Below are 16208 nucleotides of genomic sequence, written 5' to 3' on the forward strand. Positions count from 1 at the left end.
ATACAAATCATATTTGATATTAGTAAAAATACACATGCTAATAATTAATAGCTACATACAAGTAAATAATAGATCTATATTAACATATAAGATACTACATATTCTAGTAAAAAGGATATTGCTTTCATACTTGCAACACTTACTAACTATCATAAGGGGACTGTGCAGGCAAAGTTATGTAACTCTGATTGGCATTTTGACAGAATTATGTGCCCTTTTTATACTTAGAAAATTGAAAATTTGGTTAAGTTTTGTGTTTAGGTCCACTTTATTCCTACAGTATCAAAGCTATTGCTTTCATACTTGGAACACTCGCAAACTATCATAAGGGGACAGTAAAGGGACAAGTTGCATAACTCTGGTTCTCATTTTTACGGAATTATGGCCCTTTTTTGACTTAGTAACTTTGAATATATGGTTAAATTTTGTGTTTCGATCCACTTTACTTCTAAAGTATCAAGGCTATTGCTTTCAAACTTCAAATACTTTCATGCTATCATGATGTTACTGTACCTGGCAAGTTGAATTTTACCTTGACCTTTGAATGACCTTGACTCTCAAGGTCAAAATATTAAATTTTGCTAAAATTGCCATAACTTCTTTATTTATGATTAGATTTGATCGATACTTTGACAAAACAACTCTTACCTGACATACCACAATAGACTCCACCCAAATCATCCCCCCTCCCCCCGAACTTTTTTCTTCTTTTTTTTGCATTTTTGAAAGATAATGTAATAAATGACCACACCCCCACACTATACACCCCTCTTCACTCCACCCCTCCCTCCTTTGTGATTGAAATTGAGAGTCCCTTCACCTTTAAAAAGAAAATAGATGAGCGGTCTGCACCCGCAAGGCGGTGCTCTTGTATAATACCGTTATGGGAATGTGGCTTGGACCCTTTGGATTGGGTAAAAATTGAAGAAAATTTGGGATTAAATTGTGTAGTTTTTAGCTTAACAATTGCGAATGAAGGCGTTTTTAACATTTAATTTATATATGCTAATCTTCAACTTATATAGCAGGATGAGGGAAATGAACTGTATGGGAACGTGTTGAAATAATTAGAGCAAAAACACACTTGAAATAATTATTATTAACACTTACCCAATTGTTTAGGGTGTATTATGAATTTATTTGTTTGATGTGTTTTATAAATATAGATCATTATTGATACTGATATTATTAAACAAAATCTATAGCTGAAGTGAGAGTGATGTGAAGAACGTTAGGCTGTTTAGCTCAGTTAGTAAAGCACTACAACCCCAAAGAATGCAGGTTTGATCTCCATCCCAGCCACATAATTTATGTGGAGATTGGTCATGTAATAGTATTTTCAGACACTATCATAATTTTTAACCAGTTAACCCACGAAAAATGTGAGTATGTTAACTGATCACTATGATATGAATAAAATACTTTTAAAAACAACCTAAACTGAAAATAAACAAACAAACAATAGCACCATATATATTAGATGTTATCCAGATGTCCACAATTTTAGGGGAAAAAAAGCATCTAATCCGTAGGTACAAACATTTTATTTTACATGGATTTTTCAATGAGATAATTATACTCGATATTGGATGTGATTTTGAAAATAATTTAAATAGGCCAGCTTTGTACGCCAAGATAAGTGGGTTTTCCAAAATTCGCCAATGCCTGAGTAAGTAACTTAAAGATAACTTAAAGTTATTCATACATTTTGTGTGTAGTAACTCATGCAAAAAAGAAGTGTGTATGATAATGACCAATGAGCATTAATTTGTGTGCCAGTACACAATTCAATTCATACTTAAAGGTTGCACTAAATGCAGCAAGTAACAAGACAAAGGCATCTAATAAAGCAGCTACAGGTCACTCAGAGGCGAAACAAACACAAGTTGTTGCCAAACCAGCTGATACTTCTCAAGGGCCTACTGCAGAAAACAATTCCTCATTGACACCAGCCATGCCAGTTGAAGTTGTTGATATTGGTGAAACTGAGGGCATGAGGTAGGTACATGTATAACATGTATAATATTATTTTCTGTCTGGACTAAATTGTTAAAGGGTACATACTGTTATTAAACGCTAAGCTAGCTAGAAGTATTGTACTATTGCTTTAGAGAAAGAGATTTCGGTACAAAACCAAACTGTATAAATCTGACCATTCATGATTCATTTTTTACCACTGCATGGCTCACAGGTTTGTAGCAAATGTGGGCGTATCTATAACTACTTGATTGTCAGTGTGTATTGACTTCCATGTTATTACCGGTATGTGTGAAATTTTGTCTTTTCAGAACATGTATTCATTTTTAGCTCGGCTGTTTTCGGAGGTATTGTCATAGCCAGCTTGTCACCCGTTGTCAGCCGTCCGCCGTAGGCGTCGTGCTAAAACCTTAACATTCGCTCTAAAATCAAAGTGCTTCCACCTTCAACTTTGAAACTTCATATGTAGATGCACCTTGATGAGTTCTACACGCCACACCCATTTTTGGGTCACTAGTTCAACGTCAAGGTCACTGTGACCTCTCATATAAAACGTTAACATAGGCTCTAAAGTCAAAGTGCTTCCACCTACAACTTTGAAACTTCATATGTAGATGCACCTTGATGAGTTCTACACGCCACACCCATTTTTGGGTCACTAGGTCAAAGGTCAAGGTCACTGTGACCTCTAATATAAAACTTTAACATAGGCTCTAAAATCAAAGTGCTTCCACCTACAACTTTGAAACTTCATATGTAGATGCACCTTGATAAGTTCTACATGCCACACCCATTTTTGGGTCACTAGGTCAAAGGTCAAGGTAACTGTGACCTCTAAAAAAAAATTAAAATAATTTCTAACAAGCTTTCGCAGCTGAGCGTGGCACTTGTTATGCGGTGCTCTTGTTTATTTATACTTATTTACTACAAAGCATTGTTAGTTGTTAATTATACCCCCATTACCATTGATAATGGGGGGCTATATAGGAGTCACTTTGTCGGTCTGTCTGTCTGTCTGTCCCGAAATTTCATGGGATCTTCACCAAACTTGGTCAGAAGTTGTATCTAGATGATGTCTAGGTCACATTTGAATATGGGTCATGCCTGGTCAAAAACTAGGTCACGGGGTCACTAAGTGCGTTTTTAACCGAAAGTTTGTCCGGACCATTACTATGTCATTTATCGTTATATTTTAAAATGACTTGGCACATTTGTTCACCATCATTGGACGGTGTGTCGCGCGAAAGAATTACGTCGATATCTCCAAGGTCAAGGTCACACTTTGAGTTCAAAGATCAAAAATGGCCATAAATGAGCATGTCCGGGCCATAACTATGTCATTCATTGTGTGATTTTAAAATCATTTGGCACATTCGTTCACCATCATTGGAGGTGTTTCGTGGGAAAGAATTACGTCAATATCTCCAAGGTCAAGGTCACACTTTGAGTTCAAAGATAAAAAATGGCTATAAAATAAATGAGCTTGTCCAGGCCATAACTACATGTATGTCATTCATTGTGTGATTTTAAAATCATTTGGCACATTTGTTCACCATCATTGGACGGTGTGATTTGCATAAGAATAACGTCAATATTTCCAAGGTCAAGGTCACACTTTAAGTTCAAAGGTCAAAAATGGCCTTAAATGAACTTGTCCGGGTCATAATTATGTTGTTCATTGTGAGATTTTAAAATCATTTGGCACATTTGTTCACCATCATTGGATGGTGTGTCGCGCGAAAGAATTACGTCAATATCTCCAAGGTCAATGTCACACTTTAAGTTCAAAGGTAAAAAATGGCCATAAAGGAGCTTGTCCGGGCCATAACTATGTCGTTCATTATGAGATTTTAAAATCATGTGGCACATTTGTTCACCATCATTGGACGGTGTGTCGCGCGAAAGCATTATGTCAATATCTCCAAGGTCAAGGTCAAACTTTGAGTTCAAAGGTCAAAAATGACCATAAATAAGCTTGTCCGGGCCAAAACTATGTCGTTCATGGTGAGATTTTAAAATTATTTGGCACATTTGTTAACCATAATTGGACGATGTGTCATGCGAAAGAATTACGTAGATAACTGCATTGTCAAGGCTACACTGTGAGTTCAAAGGTAAAAAATAGCCATAAATGATCTTGTCCCGGCCATAACTATGTCATTCATTGTGAGATTTTAAAATTGCTCGGTACATTTGTTCACAATCATTGGACGATGTGTCATGCGAAAGAGTTACATCGTTATCTCCAAGGTCAAGGTCACACTTGGAGTTCAAAAGTCAAAAAAGGCCATAAATGAGCTTGTCCGGGCAATTACGATGTCATTCATTGTGAGATTTTAAAATGACTGTACATTAATTTTTTTCACAGTCATTGGAGGGCGTGTCATGCGAAAGAATTCAAGAGTTCAAAGGTCAAAATGGCCATAAATGATAATGGCATAATAATTCTTAAAAATCGCCATAAATTAGATTCTCTTGTTTTGTGCAGACAGCATGCAAAATAGTCTGTGTCAATGCGGCACGTGGGGGTATACGTCACGTCTGTGACAACGCTCTAGTAATCCTTTTCAAGTGCTTAGTCTGACAAAATTTATGTCTTGTATGATGATTCAAATTATTTGTGGTATACTTGCAGCCGAGGGATGTTGTCATTGGACAAATTTCAAGCGCAGCAAAAGCAAATAGAAGAAGCAAATAAACAGAAGAAAGCTTTGCTTTCCAAAACTATTACTGAAAGGTTAGTTCAAATAAAAAAGGCAGATTTTTATATCCTAAAAATTACGATACATTTTTAAAGGAATGTAAATTTAAACCAAAAGTAAAACAGTGAATCTAAAGAAGAAAGGTTTGAATACTTACAAATGTTATATAAATTATTTGAGCTGAACTATGCACCAAAATAATCTGAGCTATACTACTCACCCAAATGTAGGCATCCACGTCTGCGTAATGAGCTATACTACTCATCCAAATGTAGGCATCCACGTCTGCGTAATGCTCTTGTTAAGATCAATTTGTAACCTCTCCATATCACTGTACCTTATACAGGTATTCAACTGAAACTTCAAACATACATGTATACATATTAAGGGTCATTGTTTGAGGTAATTGACCAAGTTCCATGATTCTGACCTGAACATGGGCAGACCACTGTCCCTTTTTGGACTTAGACAATGCAGGTTGACATTGACATGCAACTACTCCACATCTCTGTATCTACATCAGGTATTGGAATTACACTTTCCATATGTGTACAGGGTTTAATAACATTAACTGACCAAGACATATATCGTTGGCCAGCTTTTCAGGAGTATTATGCCCCTTATTGTACTTATAAGTCTGGTTTAGGTTTGCAAGTTAAAACTAAGTGTGTAACAAGTACATGTGACTACTAGAGGTATTGAAGTTCTTACACATTTGTTCAAGGTCTTAGTAAACAGTCACTGACATAGACGTACGACTTTGAGCAGGATTGTGCCAGATTTGTACTGAGAGATTACGGTTTGCCTGCAAATTTAAATTCAGGTTTAAGTACGCATGCAACAAGTACATATATGATCTTTAACTACTCAAGATATTAAATTGAAACTTCACATGTCTTCAAGGTTATCATGCAATGTCACTGACCAAAGCCAATTATTCTGACCTTTCAATTAGCAGAATTTTGCCCATTTTTTGTTTTTAGAAAATTCAGGTAAAGATTTGCATTCAGCAACTCCATATCTCTATGTCTACTTCAGGTATTGAAATAAAACATTTGTGTTCAGGGTCTCTCCAAACAGTCACTGACCAACCTACAACTTTGACCAGCCTTTTATTAGGCTTATGCCCGCTTTTGTACTTTAGGGTCAACGTAATTGTTACTTAAAATAGAACAAGTTTCTGCTTGCTAACTTTCATTTGGATGGCGGACCTGTGCTGTTATCATGTTTGTAAGCAGCAAACATGCAGACTAAGGCCACGTTAGGGTGCCGTAGGATTGCTTTTACAAATCAGTTGGGTCAAGGTCATTGTTTCAAAAAATAAGAAATTTGCACTCAATATATTTAGTCTGGATTGAGGTATTGTGCTTCAATTTTGTGTGTATGTTGGTTGCTTGCTTGCTTGCACAGTAAATGAAATTCATGTAAATAAATTGGTAAAATGTTTGAAATCTAGCATGGGAACATTTTTTGTTTTAGGTTTACATTTTCAGCTTTAAGTTTACATATACTATATAAGTACTTAAGGAATTCAACTTCAATTATGCCTTTGTGGTTATTTTAGTTCAGGTAACTTACTGAAAAGGTACACACTATACTATCTAAGCCAAAAAATAGCCAAGTGCCGTCTTGTGACAGAGCAGTTTTTGTTACGTCTGGTTTATAAAAATGCTTTGGAAGAACTTGCATCATAATAATATGATTTTACTTTTATCACAGTATTAAATATTAATATTTTCTTTTTTTTTTGCTTTAAACTATTTAGTTTCACATTCAAAGCTTATACCAGATTTGTTTTTCCACATGCTGAATAAGTTTCCTAGAAGCTGCGCTGTGAGAAAACAGGGCTTAATGAATGTGTGTTAAGTGTTGTCCCAGATTAGCCCGTGCAGTCCACACAAGATAATCAGGTATGATGCTCTCCACTTTTATGGTGTTTGTCATATAATGGAAGTCTCTTCTAACCCAAAATCAAGGTTAGGCCAAAGATGTCGTCCCTGCAAACTTGTGCATAGTGCACAGGCAAATTTTGGAGGAAACTTTACGCGTATGAAATTAAGCCCCATTTTCCCAGAGCAAGGTTCATATAGATTAACTCTTTATCATTATACAAGTTTTGATAATCTATCTAGTGTACTGCTGTTGCCAGGTTTCAGAAGGCCCAGAAGGAGACCGGGAAGCTACAGCACATCCAGAAGGAGCTGTCTAAGCTGGACCATCTGCTCACGGCCGATGTGCAGGTGATACGAGGCAAGATAGAGGAGACCAGCAGGGACTTCATGGACGCACAGTGAGTTACGTTTGAAACCATTTACATTAATTGGACATTAATTTTAACCCTTTCTCGCTCAGCAAATTGAAATGGGCTATATGAAACCAGCATAAAACCAGAACAGCCTGAAAGTAATTCGCAGTCTGTTCAGTTTTTCTGCTTTTGTCTGCTTATCAGTATCTTAGGGTTGGAAATGAAGCTCGGTTTGACCCTACTTTCATACATGGACATTAAAGGAGCCGCGTTCTGGAAATTCCTGGGTTAAATGCATGTGCTTGTCGTCCCAGATTAGCCTGTGCAGTCAACATAGGCTAATCAGGGACGAGACTTTGGAAATTTGTCATTTAACTCCTATGCTTCTAGGAGAAAGGTGGAGGTCACAGTTGAAGTTCAATATTTTTCATTTTTATGCCCCCGGATTGAATGATCGGGGGTTTATTGTTTTTGGCCTGTCTGTCTGTCATTGTATGTGTGTGTCTGTCACAAAACTTAAACCTTGGTTATCACTTTTGCAATATTGAAGATAGCAACTTGATATTTTGCATGCATGTGTATCTCATGAAGCTGCACATTTTGTGTGGTGAAAGGTCAAGGTCATCCTTCAAGGTCAAAGGTAATTTTATTCTAAAATAGCTGCCGTGCAGCTTCAAAGTGGTGCAGAAGGGGAGCATTGTGTTTCACAAACACAGCTCTAATCAGGGATGGCTTTTTACACACATGCATAAGCCCTGTTTTCTCAGGTAGAGGCTCAAAGCTTTTTAAAAATTGGTCTTGAAATATGTTTCAGAAAGCGTTTTGAAAGAGCTGAGCAGGAATACGTGGCAGCTAAGATAGATCTGCACAGCAAGCAGGAAATGAAAGAACAATTAACAGAGCACCTCTATACTATCATCCACCAAAATGAGGTGCGGAAGGCGAAAAAACTTGCGGAATTAATGAAAACTCTTGATATGGAGGCTGAGGAAACTGATGTTTCATTGCCGGAGTTGCCTCCCTTTGCCTCGTTTCAGCCAACAGACATTCTTCTCTCCCCTTCTACCAGCAAACAGCATTTGATGTGGAAATCCGATAAGAAATCTGCTAATAATTTTGGTGCTAATTCAACTGTTAATAACTCAGGGGATGCTTCAAATTTAGCCAATTCAGACAATCAAAATAATTGCTCAACCAGTGATAAAAACCAGACTGTGAATATTGAAACGGAGTCCTCCATGGAACAGGATAAGACAGACAGGACTGAAAGACAGGTGGACATCTCACATGGTGAAGTGAAAACAGATGTCCCTTCAGAGGGCAGTCCTCACTCAAACAATGAGACACCAGTGTTTGTAAAGAATGACGAGAAACTGCTAGCAACAGCTGGAACGTCCTCTGAGCAGAACTCTCCAACCTCCCTGTTGGCATATGTATCTGTAGACAATAAACAACAGGTCTGTAATATTTCAAAACCTGACAAGGATAGTGTTGTAGTAAAACAAAGAGATGGTAATGGACCTTCAAGTGAACATATTGGTTCCCGGCAAGTTAAGTCTGATATTAAATCGAAATGGGACTTTGAAGGTAGTCTCTTATAAAAGGTTAAATGGGTATTGAGTGCAGAAATCCAACAACTTATGAGGGCATTTATCTGGATATTGTTACTTTTCATTTGGGTAGATTATTATTGTTCAGTTCTATTTCTTGTTTGATCATCGGATTTTATTGTTTTTATTTGTTCAGTACAGACTTCTGATTTTTTCAAAAAATATTCTCTTAAATACATACATGTAGCGTTGCTTTTCATTATATATTTTATGTAAAATGTGTATGAAAAAAAACTATTTTGACTTTGTTGAAATAATGATAAAATTGTTTTCACTTATATACATGATAAAAATGTTACTGCAATAGATTTCTTTATATTGCATTTTTATGCCCAGAAACATAAATTTATATTGAAATCAACTACTAGTATATTCCACTGGAGTATTAATTTGTTTCTTCCGTGTTTTTATTGCTTTTAATTTTTGAATGTTTCCCAAGTGTAAACCAAATGTTTGCTGTATTTTTTCCTTATTCTAAGGTTATTTATGGTGTGGAATTTCTATCTTCAGGTTTATAATTGTGTCCACTAAGAGGGGTAACATGAACCGTAGTCAGACAACAATATTTACAAAGTTTGGTGTGTCATTCTGAGTTTGCCTCAATTTAAATGTTGTATCATTTGTGAAAGTGGATAAAATCAACATACATTTATAGAGTTGTATAAAATCTTTTGCTTTTCATTTACTGTATAAGTAGTTTTCCAAATACCTGTTACTATAAAGTATCTAGTAGGTGCAGCGTATTTCTGCAGGGCTTCAGAGGAGGTTTTTACACTGAAGAGAAAAGTACCCAGTTTTCACAGTAATATTTTTAAACCACTAGCACGAATCATTCTGCTCTTGTAGAATAATTTTTTTCCAAAAGCCAGACGATTATTAATTTCTAGTAGCCTGAATATTTCCCCAGCCCAGGGCTATCAGGCCAATAGTTAGCAGGAAGACTAACAGTACCCTTATATATTTTCTTTGTTTAGTAGATATCTACTAGAATAATCAATGATTGAGTTCGACCTGGTAATTTCGTATTGAAGCATTAAGGATTTTTGGGGACTATGATATTTAGTTAAGAGCTATGGTAGGTTTTCAAGTTATCAACTAAAGACATTATACTGTATACTAGTTTATCAGGTGCCATACCCTGTTTCCCATGTAATATATCCATTACATATATTTTTATCTTACATATGTGTTATATACTGTTTAAGCGTTTTCATTGGCTTAGTAATTTGTTTATTGACCAATAGCATTTTGTTATTTTGCTGAAATGATATTGCAACGTCAAATGACGTCACGAATTGTAAACAACATTCGGAATTTATCATGATTTTTGGGTAAATATTTATTATACCCCATAAACAAAGTTTAGGAGGGTATATAGGAGTGAGCTTGCCTGTCGGTCGGTCCGTATTTAGTGTCCGCTCTCTATTTCAAGTTGTTTTCATCTGATCTTCACTAAACTTGGCCAGATGTTGTATCTAGATCATGTCTAGGTCAAGTTCAATATGGGTCATGACGGGTCAAAAACTAGGTCACGGAGTGCGGTTTAAACATTGAGCATGGTGTCCGCTCTCAAATTCAAGTAGTTTTCATCCGAGCTTCACCAAACTTGGTCAGAAGTTGTATCTAGATGATGTCTAGGCCAAGTTCAAACATGGGTCATGGCAGGTCAAAAACTAGGTCACGGGGTCACTTAGTGCGTTTTAAACATTGAGCATGGTGTCCGCTCTCTACTTCAAGTAGTTTTCATCCGATCTTCACCACACTTGGTCAGAAGTTGTATCTAGATGATGTGTAGGTCAAGTTCGAACATGGGCCATGCTGGGTCAAAAGCTAGGTCATGGGGTCACTATGTGCGTTTTAAACATTGAGCATGGTGTCCGGTGTTTTATGTGAAGACAACATGCAAAATATTCTGTGTCAATGCTGAATGTGGGGGTATTAGTCACATCTGTGACAAAGCTCTAGTTTAATTTGCTCATTTAAAAGCATGTGATAAAATAGATCTGACACATGTCATATACCATATTTTATTAAACTCGTCCAGGAAATTCGTATATGGTATGATATGACAACTCATGCCAGATCCTATATGTATTATCATTTGTGTATGGAGTTTATTCCGTCCATCTTCTTAAAACAGAAGCAAAGTATTCCCTACTGTAGGAAATAGCAAATTATCAAATCCATCGTCTTTTTAAAGACAAGTAATTTCTGATGAATTTAATGCATTATTATTGCAGTAATGCACTACTGTTGTATTAACATGGGTTTATTACCTTTTTGTGGGAAATATTATTTTGTGATTCATGTATGATGTTATAGAGAAATAAAATAAATGGACAAAATAATTTTTTGTGTATTATTTCAATAAGCACAACATCAGAAAAATAATTGTATAACAATAAATAATATTCAACAATGAAACATTTACATTTTTTCATAAAATGTTCTTTTGGAATATTACAACAAATTATACTGCAAATATTTCACAGTTTCTAAAGTTGTACCAGTTTAGTACCCCAATAGTCTTTTTTTTAGTTGTTTTACTATGTACAGTTGTTGCAGAGTAATGTATTGAACATTTGTTAAAGAAAACAAAGTGAAAAACAAACTGGTAACACTATATCAATAGAAAATCTAACATATGTATACTGTTTTCTTCTTGTGCAAAACAGCTTTCAACACACTGTATTTCTCTTCACAATAACACCTACTACCTGTTTTTAATAGTAATTAAAATTTAATTAAACTATTAAATTCTTATAATTTAGTCAGTTGCTTTCAGCAAATGTGTTGAACAGTAAATACATAAATGTGATCAAACAACATAAAAATTTAACTGTACCCCTAATTTTATTATGAAAATAAATGTTGACAAATGTAAATGAATTTTCATTTTATGAATACATGAATATATACATGTGACAGTTGTGATCATAAAAATATGAAACAAACCTACAATAACACTTGCCATAGGGGATAGATAGATAGTTATAGCTTAAAGGCAGAAATATAGGACTTTACAACAATTTTACTCCTGAAGGTATCATTTAAGTCACAGTGTGTTCATAATTGTTAAATATTTGTTTCACTTCTGAATTTGAATCCTGCATTAAATATAGCACTGTACAACCATCTTTGTCCGGCACGTCTGTTTTCGCCTTTGCTGCCAGCAGTGTGTGTATGACTTCACAGTGTTCACAACCTACAGCTGCAAGAAAATAAACAAAAATCATCTTTAACTAGTGTTTATACTTGCTTCACTCTAAGGTTGTTTGATGTATTTTTTCTGGAGTGGTATTTACTGGTTGACAGGCTGAAACAGTTTTAAAGTCAAACTGATTTTCTAAACATTCTGCAGAACAACAGAATTCTTTTATGTTAACACTTTCTTAGCTCAATTGCATAGGAAGCCTAAGGCTTATTGAAACGATCTTTAGTCTGTGTCTGGGTAGAACCAAAACTTGGTGTTCCACTTTGGAGCTAACAAGATTTAATGTACTACTTATTTGATGTATACAAAAATCTGTCAACTTTATCTTGCCATAAGTAAATATCTAGGAGAAATGTTGGGATCCCCATGGGATAGACATGTCATACTACATTCTAACCTGTGGTCACAACCACCTGCATTAAGTGACTTCTTCCATTGAATAATCATTACGAATACCCCAATTCAGTTTGTTGTTAAACATTGTCAATAAATTACCACCTCTCTTCTGAGCCACCAAATGCAATTGTCCTTATTGTTATATAATGTTATATACCTTGGTTTAGGTATTAACCAACCGAATGTCGGTACGCAGCAACATTTCTAAGCAACTGTATGTCGCCCTATAATAAATAGAGAATATTATGTGAGTGTCGGATAGAGATCAAGTTTATCATGCGAGGCTGAGAAACATGTAGTGCGAGGCTTGCCAAGCGCTACAAAGTTTTGAGCCGAGCATGATAAACTTGATCTCTATCCGACGCTCACATAATATTTTATTTATCCTATTATTTTGTGGTCGTTTATCGTTCAAAAAGAGTAAAAATACTTTAAAATTCAAAGAAACAGCGCTGGTTTTCCAAGATGACTCCGAAGTGTTTGTTTACTTCAACGTCATCATTTGCTATGACGTCACATTGAAACATATAGTGTTCTTAAGATAGAGATCGGATCACCGTGGTCTAAAAATAGCGATAGTATAAAGGTAAAGTTTATACGATCGTTGTTATACTATCGATTTTCATATGGTAATAGGATAAAAGGCTATTCATGAGCAAGGAGCATTCTATTAACAACAACGGTCACCCAAAACATTGAGACTCACCATAATGTAGAGCTGTTTGTTCGTCTGCATCCTACAATGTTTTAACAGTGGTTATATATTTTTTGTGATACAAATATGTATAAACTTTTAATTTTACACTTCAATCATGTTTATTAAATCTATTCAGTGAATTCAGCAGATGAAACTGAGGTGAACATATCTAAACAAGATAAGTATCCTTAATAGAAAATCTTAAATTTATAAGAAAACTTGTTTTAAAAATAGCTTTTAAGATCAAAACATTTAAACATGTATCTTTTGAAAATAAATGATTTTGAGAAATAATTGAAAATTGAGATTATTTTCACATTTTGGGTCACATTTGTTTAATCATCTGCCCTTCTGACACATTCAAAGATCAAATGAGCCTCATTCTGGCAAACTGGACTTAATGCATGTGCGTTAATTGTCATTCCAGATTGGCCTGTGCAGTTTTCACAGGCTAATCAGGCAAACACTTTCCACCTACATTGGAATTTTGCTATCAAAGCAAATAGTGTCATCCCTTATAAGCCTCTACAGACTGCACAGGCTAATATTGGGATGAAACTTTATGCACACGGATTACACCCAGTATTCCCAAAATGTTGTTTCCCTTGATCATGCTACAATCCTATGTACACTTGCCTGGATATTGACAGAAGCACCGTATGTGAGGAGTGTCTTAACCATGTCATTATCACCTCGGTCTGCAGCCCAGTGTAGTAACACCATACCCTGATGTCAAATGAAAAGGAAGAGAATGATAATCATTTGATGAAAAATATAACCTATATGTCATAGGAAAGATGCAATAAGATTATTTTATGTACACTTCAACACCCTTATTTCGAACACCGATAATCCGAAGTCACTGTTATTTCGAAATATTTTTCGGGTCCCGATTTTGGTTCTTCTTGAAATTGAGTCGACTGTTTTTCAGCAACTTAATAGTTGCCTGGATGACGTAATTAAGTGGATGTCAACCTTCAAACTAAAAATGAATGAATCAAAAACTGAAATTATTGTATATAGAACCAGGCAACAGTTGGCGAAATTGAGTACTTCAAGCTCGGTTGTCGGTGGTTGCGAAGTGAAATTTGTCAATCATGTAAGAGATCTTGGTGTAATCATGACCAACACACTGTACTTTGACAAACACATCCAGAAGAAGTGTCAGATCGCACATGCACAACAACGCAATATCAAAGCTATTCGAAAACATCTTACAAAAGAGTCTACTGCATCATTAGCACATGGATTAGTTCATTCGCATATTGACTTTTGCAATGGTCTTTTTACGGAAATTCCCGCTTACCAAATCAAGAAGCTAAAGCAAGTTCTAAATCATGCCGCAATAGTAGTCCTGAACGCATCTTGTGAAGAACCTATCACTGATCTCCTAAAAAAGTTACACTGGCTCCCTGTAGAGGCCAGGGTGATGTTTAAAGTTTTAGTTGTAGTATTTCGAGTAATCAATGGCACAGCTCCAGTTTACATAAGAGAATTGTTTGTACCTGCTCGAGGACAATACAAATTAAGGTCAAACAATGACACAAAATTCAACATCCCTAGAAGACGAACAAAACTTGCTGACAGATCTCTTGCTGTCGTCGGTCCAAAATGGTGGAACAATCTACCTGAGTATCTTAAAGCTTGTCAATCTGAAGCCAGTTTTAGATCAAGACTGAAAACACATCTCTTTGGACAATTTTACAAACAATGAGTGTACTTGTAGGATTAATATGAAATCTGCATTTTTACTCACCAAAATAGTAATTGTTTGTTGATTGTTTTAACGTTCTCGAACATAAATGTATATCGTTAATACGTTTTGGTTTTAATGCTGAATATGTAATATTGTGAAGCGCAATAGAATATGTAAATAATTTTTGCGCTATATAAATGCTATGTATTTGTATTTTATATTTGTTTAATGTAAAATTTCATTGTTAATCCAAACTTTGTTTAACCTAAGAAATCGTTAATTCTAAGTGATTCTGTCAGTCCCAACACTATAATTCGCACTTTTAATCCGAAGTCAATACTGCAAAATACTGAGCGTAATTTCACACCTTTGTCGTGGCGCGTCGAAAGCCGATAATTACACCGTTGTCCTCTGCGCGAACGCCGGTGTTCAGAGAGACATTGTGTATTAGTTTAAAAAAATGTTAATTCATTTCCGAAAATGTATTCATATGCGTGTATGTCTGATAATTTGTGCTATTTATTTTATATGTTCTGTAATTAGAGAAAAATAAAAACAAGAAAAAGAATCATTTTATTCCTCCGTTTGTTACAAGTAGAAATCTATTGCTATCTGACTAGTTTACATTTTTAAGTAAGTGTGTAACCGCACCATGCGAATTCCACGTTTTATTTTTACAGAATCAAAGAAGTCTTCTGTCATTTGTTTATTTTGAATTATCATTAATCAGAAGTTTTTTAATCGTCCCAACGACTTCGAAATAACAGTGTTCAAGTGTATTTTAAACTCCCCATAAATAATAAATGAATATTTATTAATTCTCAATCAGATGATTCTTTAACCCAGGAGGTCCAAAATAATTGTGAGCTTGTTCTTATTGTTTCTTCCACACAAATTCTAAAATCCTAAAATGTTGCCTAAATCTAAATAATAAGATCCATACCTCCGAATCTTTACTGTCAACCATTTCTTTATTTTGCTCTAGCAACTTTGCGACCTGCTTTGTGTTACCCTCCTTGCACCAATCAAATATTGTCTTCAGCTCGTCATCAATAGCAACCTCAGTATTTGCCATCACACTTACAGACACACCCAGACTGGAGGAGACTTTTCCCTCTTTGCTGTGAACCTGTGAAACAAATCCTGACATGAGACTCACTCTGGGAAAACGGGGCTAAATTCATATGCGTTAAGTGGATCCCAGATAAGAATGTGCAGAATGCACAGACGAATAAGGGACGAGGCTTTTCGCCTAAACTGAATTTTCGCTAAACAAAAAACAAGCACATTTATTGAATTGATATCCACTTGAAATATGGTATAATCCTTAAAAAATATTTAAGTGCAGGGTAATTGTTTCAATGCATTGCAATTCTCCTCAACCATATCTATACACTCATGCAGTTTCATATTGAAATCTTGTAGCTTATCTGAGATACAGACCTGAAAAGTTACACAATACAAAAATAACAAAGAGCAATAACTCTAAGAAAGTGTAGGGTTATGGTGTATGTGCATGGCACTTCTCCTCATTGATATCTATACAACATGTCCATTTCATTTTAATATCTTTTTTAATTTCTGAGATATAGCCATAAAAGGTTTTTTGACAGACGGACGGATGGGACAACGCAAAATCTATATCCCTTAGCCTTTGGCAGAAAGTAATAT

The 16208-nt window shown here is 35.4% G+C and overlaps 2 protein-coding genes across 6 annotated transcripts in view; one reads left to right on the forward strand and one right to left on the reverse strand.

Moving 5' to 3' along the window:
* The window catches only part of LOC127836991 (RAB6-interacting golgin-like), a 17608-nt gene extending 6726 nt beyond the window's left edge, over positions 1–10882 (forward strand). For 2 of the 3 annotated variants that reach the window (XM_052363674.1, XM_052363672.1), the window contains exons 3-6: positions 1805–1998; positions 4613–4714; positions 6829–6969; positions 7739–10882. In XM_052363674.1, the coding sequence (XP_052219634.1) occupies positions 1955–1998; positions 4613–4714; positions 6829–6969; positions 7739–8525 (1074 nt within the window). In that variant the 5' untranslated portion in view covers positions 1805–1954 and the 3' untranslated portion in view covers positions 8526–10882. Of the gene's footprint in view, positions 1–138; positions 1282–1804; positions 1999–4612; positions 4715–6828; positions 6970–7738 lie in introns of those variants that run through there. The other variant, XM_052363673.1, reaches the window with a different exon arrangement.
* The window catches only part of LOC127836995 (acyl-CoA-binding domain-containing protein 6-like), a 17137-nt gene continuing 11808 nt past the window's right edge, over positions 10880–16208 (reverse strand). For 2 of the 3 annotated variants that reach the window (XM_052363685.1, XM_052363684.1), the window contains exons 4-7: positions 15481–15666; positions 13478–13567; positions 12851–12881; positions 10880–11745 (exon numbers count right to left, since the gene is read on the reverse strand). In XM_052363685.1, the coding sequence (XP_052219645.1) occupies positions 11585–11745; positions 12851–12881; positions 13478–13567; positions 15481–15666 (468 nt within the window). In that variant the 3' untranslated portion in view covers positions 10880–11584. Of the gene's footprint in view, positions 11746–12301; positions 12369–12850; positions 12882–13477; positions 13568–15480; positions 15667–16208 lie in introns of all 3 variants that reach the window. The other variant, XM_052363686.1, reaches the window with a different exon arrangement.

This window comes from Dreissena polymorpha, chromosome 7 (assembly GCF_020536995.1).
Source record: "Dreissena polymorpha isolate Duluth1 chromosome 7, UMN_Dpol_1.0, whole genome shotgun sequence".
Taxonomy (NCBI): Eukaryota; Metazoa; Mollusca; class Bivalvia; order Myida; family Dreissenidae; genus Dreissena; species Dreissena polymorpha.